The 10131-nt window shown below is 47.1% G+C and overlaps 1 protein-coding gene across 5 annotated transcripts in view; it reads left to right on the plus strand.

Moving 5' to 3' along the window:
- The window catches only part of sin3a (SIN3 transcription regulator family member A), a 43763-nt gene extending 34272 nt beyond the window's left edge, over positions 1–9491 (plus strand). For all 5 annotated transcript variants that reach the window (XM_062962950.1, XM_062962949.1, XM_062962951.1 and 2 more), the window contains exon 21: positions 6528–9491. In XM_062962950.1, the coding sequence (XP_062819020.1) occupies positions 6528–6761 (234 nt within the window). In that variant the 3' untranslated portion in view covers positions 6762–9491. The remainder of the gene's footprint in view (positions 1–6527) is intronic.
- The last annotated feature ends 640 nt before the right edge of the window (positions 9492–10131 follow it).

Consider the following 10131-nt stretch of genomic DNA (forward strand, 5'->3'; position numbering starts at 1 on the left):
GGAGACCTGGGGAATCGAGGACAATTTGGAGGCAGCCGGTCACAAACTCCGGCGCCTCCTTCAAGGAGACAGACCCATGTCTCAGTACATAGCCGAGTTCCGCGTGCTGGCCCACAACACCGGCTGGAACGATGTAGCCCTCAGAGGACAATTTCGGGAGGGTCTCAACATTGAAATGCTGGAAGAAATCTCCAAGGTGGATCCTCCCCAGACCCTCGAGGCACTCATTGATCAATGTTTACGGGCTGAAGTCATGATTGCCAACAGGAAACAATGGGTTCGAGGCCAGGGCGGTAGAGCCGGGGCAAAACCCCCCGCTCCCGCCAGTGTTCAGCCACGCCCGGTGTGGAGACCCCCGCCGCCAACCCCATACCCCAGAGGAGGCGAGGAGGTGCCGATGCAGTTGGGCAATGTGCGTCCCAGACTAGATGCCGCCGAGAAGGCCCGTCGTCAACGCTTGAACCTCTGCTGGTACTGCGGGAACGGGGGCCACTTCGCCAGAGAGTGCCCAGCCAAAGGGAAGCCTGCCGCCCGTCTTGCGGCGGCGTCCTCCACGGAGTCGAAGGCGTCTGAGCCGACTGGCACACAGCCGGCGGGGGAAGCCAACGACCGGGTGTAGAGAGGCTCGCCAACCCGGTCAAAAAATCCATCCAAGAGCCGCCAACCGGGGTCCTGTTCCTTCTCGTGGTCACATTATGGTCAGCAAAAAGGGGACCCGTCATGATCCACGCCATGATAGACTCTGGAGCTACCAACAATTTCATCGATAGAGAGTATGCCGACTCTCTGGGATTACAATATCATGATTTCAAGAATGCCCGTGTGGTGCAAGCCATAGACGGCCGTCCCCTCAAGACGGGCCCCGTAAGCCAGTGGTCGGAACCCACCAGGATGTGGATAAGGGAACATATGGAAGAGATTTCCTTCTTTGTTACCGAGGTTCCCCATTTCCCTGTGATTTTGGGAATTCCATGGCTGACACTCCACGACCCTAACATCTCCTGGTCCAACAGAGAACTGCAGTTTGCTTCACCGTACTGCCAAAACCATTGCCTCGTAGCCAAGGTATGCCATGCCACAGACTCCGAGCCCATCATCACCTTGCCAAAGAAGTACTCCGAGTATTGGGATGTATTCAATGAGAAAGAAGCCGAAAAATTACCCCCACATAGACCTTATGACTGTGCCATTGACTTGGTGGAGGGGGCCCCGATCCCGCGAGGGCATCTCTACTCCCTGACTGAACCAGAGCAAGAAGCTCTCAGGGAATTCTTAGAGACAAACCTTCGCAAGGGGTTCATCAGACCCTCTCAATCCCCAGCCGCCTCCCCAGTGATGTTTGTGAAGAAGAAGTCAGGGGAATTACGCTTGGTGGTGGACTACAGAGCATTGAACAATATCACCAAGCGGAACAGCTATCCCCTGCCCTTAATCTCGGATCTACTGGACCGACTTCGAGGAGCCAAGGTCTACACCAAGCTGGATCTTCGGGGGGCTTATAATCTAGTTCGCATCAGAGAAGGGGACGAGTGGAAGACCGCCTTCCAGACTAAATTCGGATTATTCGAGTCCCGAGTTATGAATTTCGGTTTATGCGGAGCTCCCGCAACGTTCCAGCATTTTGTCAATGATATTTTTCAGGACTATCTAGACAGATTCTTGATAATCTACCTGGACGATTTTTTGGTGTTTTCCAGATCACAATCAGAACATGAGAACCACGTCAAAATGGTGTTGCAACGACTGCGGGATCATGGACTTTATGCCAAGCTAGAAAAATGCGCTTTTGATCTACAAGAGGTAGATTTCCTTGGCTACCGCATCTCGCCTCTAGGGCTTTCCATGGATCCAGCCAAAGTTTCAGCAGTATTGGAATGGCGGGCGCCAACTAACAAGAAAGAGGTGCAGCGTTTCTTGGGGTTCGCGAACTACTACCGCAAGTTCATTCCAGACTTTGCCCGCTGGTCCGACCCCATCACTAGCTGCATCCGTGGAAAGCAGCCTTTCCGCTGGACTGATCAAGCAGAGAAAGGGTTCCAGCAACTGAAGAAACTATTCACCTCCCAGCCAATTCTACAGCACCCAAATCCTGGAACCCCTTTTGTGGTGCAAGCGGACGCCTCTGATGTGGCAATTGGGGCTGTACTCTTACAACCGGTGGGAGATCACCTCCACCCCTGTGCCTTTTATTCTCGTCAACTAACCACACCAGAGAGGAATTACACCATTTGGGAAAAAGAACTACTGGCCATAAAGGCAGCCTTTGAAACTTGGAGACATTGGCTAGAAGGGGCCAAATTCCCCATTGAAGTCCACACTGATCATCGTATTCTAGAACATCTAAGAACTGCCCGCAAACTAAATCAGAGGCAGCAACGTTGGGCTTTATTCTTTGAACGTTTCAACTTCCAGATCCATTATGTGACCCCAGCTCAAACCAAGCAAGCAGACGCCCTGTCACGTAAACCGGAATACGCTGCAGGACGCAAGGAGACCTTTGAATCCCAACTGCTACAACCTGAGAACTTTGCCACGCTCACAGTGGGGAACACCAAATCCAGTCCCATTGGTTCAACTTCCCCTACTCCAGGACCCATCTGTGCTCAAGAAATCAGGGCTAGTCAGCAAGCAGATGCCTGGGCGCAGGACCAACTTCGCCAAGGTCTGCATTTTCCCTTTTCGCTTAAAGATGGGCTGCTCTGCTATAGAAATCATGTTTATATCCCACCCGGACCGGGCAGGGAAAAAGCGCTTCGTCTGTGTCATGACTGCAAACCAGCAGGACACTTCGGACTATTTAAAACCATGCATTTGATCCTAAGAGATTTTTGGTGGCCCAAGATCCGCAAGGATGTGGAAAAATATGTCAACACCTGCCCAGTATGCCAGCGCTCCAAGATACGAAGGGAGAAGCCCTCAGGGCTTTTGCACCCCCTTCCTACCCCATCTCGCCCATGGGAAATAATTTCCGCGGATTTCATCACTGACCTACCACCTTCCTGTGGATTCACCACGATCTTAGTGGTGGTGGACCTATTCACCAAGTTAGCCCATTTCATTCCCTGCGAAGGCCTCCCCACGGCCAAAGAAACTGCGGATCTATTTCTTCAGCATGTTTTCAGACTACATGGATTGCCCAAGAGTTTAGTCACAGACCGTGGATCTCAATTCACCTCTCGTTTTTGGAAGGCACTACAAAAACTACTGGGCATAGACTCTCGCTTATCTTCAGCTCATCATCCCCAAACAGATGGGCAAACGGAGCGCACCAATGCCACTTTGGAGCAGTATCTTCGCTGTTATGTAAACTACCAACAGGACAATTGGGCTTCTCTGTTACCACTGTCTGAGTTTGCCTACAATAATGGAGTTCAAGCTTCTACAAAAGAAACGCCGTTCTTTGCAAACTACGGTTTCCATCCACGTTTCTTTCCCCCTGTCATTGAAACTTCAGAAGTTCCCGCAGCAGAGGATTGGCTGCAGGAACTCACAGCGGTGCAACAACTTTTGCTCCAGCAACTGGACCAAGCCAAGGAGGACTATAAACGCCACGCTGACAAACACCGCCAGCCGGGCCCCGAAATCAAGGTAGGAGATCGGGTTTTTCTGTCCACTCGCTTTCTGCCCTCCCACCGCCCATGCCGGAAGTTAGATGCCCGCTTCATTGGCCCCTATCCAGTGGTGGCGCAATTAAACCCCGTGACTTTCAAACTCCAACTTCCGCGTTCAATGCGCATTCACCCAGTGTTTCACCGTTCCCTGCTCCTTCCGGCGGATGGTGTGCGTCCTGATACAGACCAACCGGCCCCCCCTCCTGTTTTGATGAATGGGGAGGAGGAGTTCGAGGTTGAGGACATTTTGGATTCTCGCTTTCACCGCCGCCGCCTACAATATCTCATTGACTGGGTGGGTTTTGGCCCTGAGGAACGCTCTTGGGAAGACGCCTCCACAGTCCATGCCCCTGATCTAACCCGTCGCTTTCATCAGACCTATCCCGCCAAGCCGCGACCTCGCGCCTCGGGGAGAGGACCCCAGTTTGGGAGGGGCCCTGAGGAGGGGGATAGTGTGATGAACCATGGGCCTTGTAGTCCTGCTCAGGACATTGTAATCCCTGATGAAGATGAAAACTTGGGTTTTTTACCTTCCCAGTCTGAACTGGATTCCTCTCAGCCAGATCCTTCCCAGGCAGATCTGGAAACCTTGCACCTGCAAGAAAGTTGTGCCCCAGAAGTATGTCAAACAACCCCAGAGCCTACTTCTCCCGTGTTCTTGCGCCGGGAGTTTTGTAAACAACAGAGAAGTTTGGATTCAGCTTCGCGCAGGAGTGCGAGGATAGCAGCTAAGAATGTTGCCAATTAACATTGGTTCTCGTGAGAATCTTTAAGGAGTTTAACATCTGGTCTCAGAGTTTAGCTTTCGTTTCTGATTCCCAGAGAACCGCTTTGGTGAGAAAGTTGGACTCTATATAGGTGTTTTGCCCGCGTAGCAACTTCGCGGAGTCAATTCGTCAGCCTACGGAGCGAGTTGTGTCTGGACAGCGCGCTCCGATTCAAGCCTCGCTTCAGCTCAAGCCTTGCCTTGCTATCCAGCCTTCGCCTTGCTTCCCAGCCTTTGTTTACCTACGGACTTTGCCTTGTTTCCCAGGACTAATCCTTGCCTTGATTCACGGATTTTACCAAGTTATTCCACGGACCTTGTTCTTGTTCTTAGTTACCTTGTTCCACGTTCAAGCCTTGTTTCAAGTATCAAGTTATTTCCTAGCCACGCTCAAGTTTATGGACTAAGGACCTTGTCATCTCCCCTCACTTTGCTTGGCAAAGTGAGTGTTTCGGTTATTGGATTACAACTTTGGACCTTAATATTTCTTATTGGACATTGCTTTTTTGGACTAATTCTGACCTTTCCTGAAGGGTCTAATTCTGGACTATTTTCTATACTTGTTTTTATTAACTTTATATATTCCTTCAATAAAGATATTAGTTAGATTCTGGCCTCTGTGAATGGTTATTGGTGCCTCTGCCGCCTGGGTCGTGACAGCGGGGAGGCTAATTTAACTTATTTACAACACCGGATGAGGAAGTACTCCATCAAAAAAGGACTCAGCGTCACAGTGGATGATGAAGCAGCAGCTCCTCCTGTGGCCGGAATCGAGAATACACTCTCAAAGCCAGAAGCTGGGAAGTTAAATAGCCTCTGTGTCTGTCTGTCTGTCTGTTGTTTGTCTAATGGCATTGAATGTTTGCCATATACATGTACATTGTGATCTGCCCTGAGTCCCCTTTGGGGTGAGAAGGGAGGAATATAAATACTGTAAATAAAAAATAAATAATTGTATATATATACGGCACTATAGTGCTTCTCTGAGCCGCCCTGAGTCCCGCTGGGGAGATGGTGACAGGGTACAAATAAAGAATTATTATTATTATTATTATTATTATTATTATTATTATTATTATCTTAGTGCTGAGTTGAAGAAATAGGGGAAGCTGCTTCAGGATCTGCACTTGGAGCTCCTCTTTGAGGGATGCCATCTGTAATTTAATTATTAGGGCTCGATGCTATGTAATCCTGAGATTTGTAGTTTGGTGAGGCATAATAATGATAATAATAATACAGTAGAGTCTCACTTATCCAAGACTCACTTATCAAAGGTTCTAGATTATCCAAGGCATTTTTGTAGTCAATGTTTTCAATATATCGTGACATTTTGGTGCTAAATTCATAAATACAGTAACTACAACATAACATTAGTGCGTATTGAACTACTTTTTCTGTTAAATTTGTTGTATAACATGATGTTTTGGTGCTTAATTTGTAAAATTATAACCTAAATTGATGTTTAATAGGCTTTTCCTTAATTCATCCTTATTATCCAAGATATTTGCTTATCCAAGGTGCTGCCAGCCCGTTTAGCTTGGATAAGTGAGACTCTACTGTAATAATAATAGTAAAGCCACCTTGGAGCTCCTGGTGGTGCAGTGTGTTAAAGCGCTGAGCTGCTGAACTTGTGGACTGAAAGGTCAGCGGTTCAAATCCTGGGAGCGGAGTAAGCTTCTGCTGCCAACCTAGCAGTTTGAAAACATGCCAATGTGAGTAGATCAATAGGTACCGCTCCTATTGGTAGGAAGGTAACGGCGCTCCATGCAGTCATGCCAATGGCCACATGACGTTGGAGGTGTCTACGGACAACGCCGGCTCTTCGGCTTAGAAATGGAGATGAGCAGAAACCCCCAGAGTCGGACACGACTGGACTGAATATCTGCGGGAAACCTTTACCATTACTAAAGTGCTGTAATGTTGGGATAACTCAGGCATGTTAGGAATTGTGGGAGTTGGAAGTCCAAAACACCTGGAGGAGGGCCGAAATTGGTCCATTTCTGGGATAACTAGTCCTGTCGGTCTCTGCACATAGAGTGATTCTCGTGGACGTGTATTGTCGGAGTCTTCCTTGCTTCCTTTCTAGTTTGATCGCCCAGCATCCCCAAGAACTAAAACTAAAGTTTCGTCTTGCTTTTCTTCCCTTCCAGTCGCACGAACGGGTGAGCAAGCGTCTGCACCAGCGCTTCCAGGCCTGGGTCGACCGATGGACCAAGGAGCACGTGACCCGCGAGATGGCGGCCGAGACGAACAAGTGGCTGATGGGCGAGGGCCTGGAGGGCCTGGTCCCTTGCACCACCACCTGCAACGCCGAGGACCTGCACTTTGTCAGCATCAACAAGTACCGCGTCAAGTACGGCGCCACAATATTCAAGACTCCCTAAACAAACAGAAAACGAAACCCTCTGCCGGGGAGAACAACGCCAGAGCTGTGGGGGATGTGTGTGTGTCTGTTGTGTGTGTGTTTGCGCACATCGAGGGAGCGAGGCACCCGACTCCTCCTCCTCCGCATAACTCCGTAGTTGAGGGAGACGCCGGCCCCGAGGAACCCCGAGGAACCCAGCTCATGGCGCACGTTGTGGGTAGCGGTGCAGACAACCAGCCCTGCCTTGACACACCAGCAGCATATTCTCTGACGCCGAGGACTTTGAGATCGTGGTGCATTTGGAACCCTCCTCGTTCCCTCTTTCTGGGAGCGCTTTGAAACAGCCCGACGACATCGAGATTTGGTGCATTTAAAATCCTCTTCCTTCCCCACAAAAAGGAGAAGAAAAAAGTCCTAGAGCCAGAGTATCTTTGGGATCTTTAGTTCTGTTTTGCAACAAGAGTTTCTGAAATCTTCCATCCGTCTCGACTTCGGAAAAATCCCAGCTCCTTTCTGAGTCCGGACGCGTCTCCGTCTCTCTCTTCCAGGTCTCTCCCGGTGACTTACGTAAACCACCTAAACTACGTAAACAACCTGTCCTTCCTTTAGTGCCAGTGGAAACTTATTTTATCCATTTGGGTTTTCATTTTTTATTATTATTATTGTTTTGGTACCTGCTTGTTTACTAGTCTCTTTTTAGTGCCACGCACCAGCTTTTCCGCACGGAAACACATTCAGTTACGTCACAAAACACAAAAACGTGCAGTTCCCGTTCCAGGCAAACCTTGTCCTTTCACAACAAATTTCAACTGTTTTATTTCTCTTCCCTCGGCCACTTCCTCTCTTTATTTTTTTTTGTAAATAAATGTACATATTTGTCAATGTTTTTTTTTCTATTAAAGACAGAAAAAAGGTATGCTTGATGTGCTAGGAGATCTAGCTTCATAGTCGTACCCAGTTTGGCTTCAGGGTTTAGGGCGAGGAGCGGCAGCAGCGGCGTGGCATTTTATTACACTTTCTACTACCAAAGGGAGTTGTTATCATTGTAGTGCTTTGTGGGGAAAAAAATATTGTTTTCTTTTGTAAAAAAAATTGAAACAAAAAAATAATAATAATACATCTTGGTTCTTGACTCGAGGAGATTCGCAATGGGAAAGATAGAAGCGCGCGGGAGTGTTTGTGTGAATAAGAGAAAGTATGTGGAAGTGCATTATGATTTGTAATGTCTTTTTTTATTTCAAGCAGTTTGTTTGATATATGAATATGTATTATATATACTTTACTTTATTTCGTTTTTTTTTCCTTTTTTTAAAAGTGGGTAGCTTTCTACCCACGTCTTACTAGTCTTCCGGCTCGGAGAATGCGCACTTTTGGGAAGTGCTGCCGAGCTGTCTGTTTTGGGGCCTCGTCCCGTTTTGTCGCTTGATTATGCGCGTTTCTTCTTCTCAGTGCGTCAATACCAAACCAGTATTCGGCAGAGAGAGCTGCTTTCGGGCGCGGATGTTTCACATTTGTGTGCGAATGCGGCGAGGGAAAGCCGGGCCGTGGAAACGGAAAGAGAGACGGCGATCTCTCCCCGTGCCGAAAAGCAGGGATGTCTATATATATATTTTTTAGAAAGCTCACCGCGTCGGATGTGTAAAGACAGATAATCGGAGCCTCTTTTTCCAAGGCAAGATAATCGGTCGGGAGTCTTGTCTCCCTTTACGGATTTTTCTTCTTTTTTTGTTGTGGATACGAAAGTTGTCCTTCTCTGCGGAGACACAAAGTTAACAAGGAGGGTAGATATAAAAATGTTTAAAAATAAACAAAGTATAGGAGAAAACATTTACCATATTCAGTTGAAAGCCAGACCCAAATACTTTTCAAACACTTTTATCACTATGATAACTACCTAGATTTCAGTGGGGACTATGGTGAGAACTAGTATTTGGGTCTGGCTTTCAACTGAATATGGTAAATGTTTTCTCCTATACTTTGTTTATTTTTAATTCCAAAACGTACTGAACTTTTTGGATAACCCTCATATATATATATATATATATGGCGCTCGCTGGGTCAACCCGGACTCGCTAATTTAAATTCTCAGAAATAGCATCAACACGGTTGACGGGGAAAAATATCAGAAAGAGGAAACGGGAGGGAAACGTGAGATGGGAAGTTCAGACAGTATACCAGCAATAAACTTAACGTATTCCCAAGTTGTCGCCCTATTGTTAACAAAACCGGGGCATTAATGACACGGCTGTTGTGTCCCTCGCTTCTCCTTCCGTCGACATCCTCCTCTTGTGTGTCTTCAAATACCGATCTATTTTCAAAGTCCATAAACGCCAAGTTGGGAAAACACAACGGCAGCTTCGATGCCTTTTCCCCAGGCAAAACAGGACAGGAAAACGGGGTGAAGGCATTCGACTACTTTTCGTACCGGGTCGGGGTCCGGCTCTTTCTTTGGTCCCAGCAGGGTTTTGCAATGTCTCTGCCTCTCCTCCTTCCCCGAAATCCTGATGTCTGACATCGGAGCTCCAAGCTCCCACCCTGGCCTGTACAAATAGCGGGAGGGGGGCAAAGAAAGGAAGCTTTTCCTGACTTTAAAACTGCTTTTTGTATTCCTTGTAATGTGCTTCTTTTTTCTTCCTTCCTTCCTTTCTTTTCCTTTTTTTGCCACCTATTTCATGTGATGATGATTTCTTATACAGATGTTGTAAACTTTTGACTGTAGTGCAGTATTTCCATTAAAATATCAGGGCTACCCATGTGTGTGTATGTGTGTGTGTGGATCTTGGTGGTTGTCCTTCTGGATCGCAGGCGGTTTGGGGCGAGCGAAAAGGGGGATTGTGTTTGTATTTTCACATATTTTCACCCTGGGCATATGAATAAATCCCACTTGTCTAGTTTCCCAAGCGGTTTCAGGTGAGCGAAAAAGGGGATTGTGTTTGTATTTTCACATATTTTCACCCTGGGCATATGAATAAATCCCACTTGTCTAGTTTCCCAAGCGGTTTCGGGTGAGCGAAAAGGGGGAGTGTGTTTGTATTTTCATGTACAGTAGAGTCTCACTTATCCAAGCTTCGCTTATCCAAGCTTCTGGATTATCCAAGCCATTTTTGTAGTCAATGTTTTCAATGCATTGTGATATTTTGGTGCTAAATTCGTAAATACAGTAATTACTACATAGCACTAATGTGTAATGAACTACTTTTTCTGTCAAATTTGTTGTATAACATGATGTTTTGGTGCTTAATTTGTAAAATCATAACCTAATTTGATGTTTAATAGGCTTTTCCTTAATCCCTCCTTATTATCCAAGATATTTGGTTATCCAAGCATTTGCCGGCCCGTTTAGCTTGGATAAGTGAGACTCTACTGTATTTTCACCCTGGGCATATAAA

Source organism: Anolis carolinensis, unplaced genomic scaffold, assembly GCF_035594765.1.
Source record: "Anolis carolinensis isolate JA03-04 unplaced genomic scaffold, rAnoCar3.1.pri scaffold_11, whole genome shotgun sequence".
NCBI classification, from domain to species: domain Eukaryota; kingdom Metazoa; phylum Chordata; class Lepidosauria; order Squamata; family Dactyloidae; genus Anolis; species Anolis carolinensis.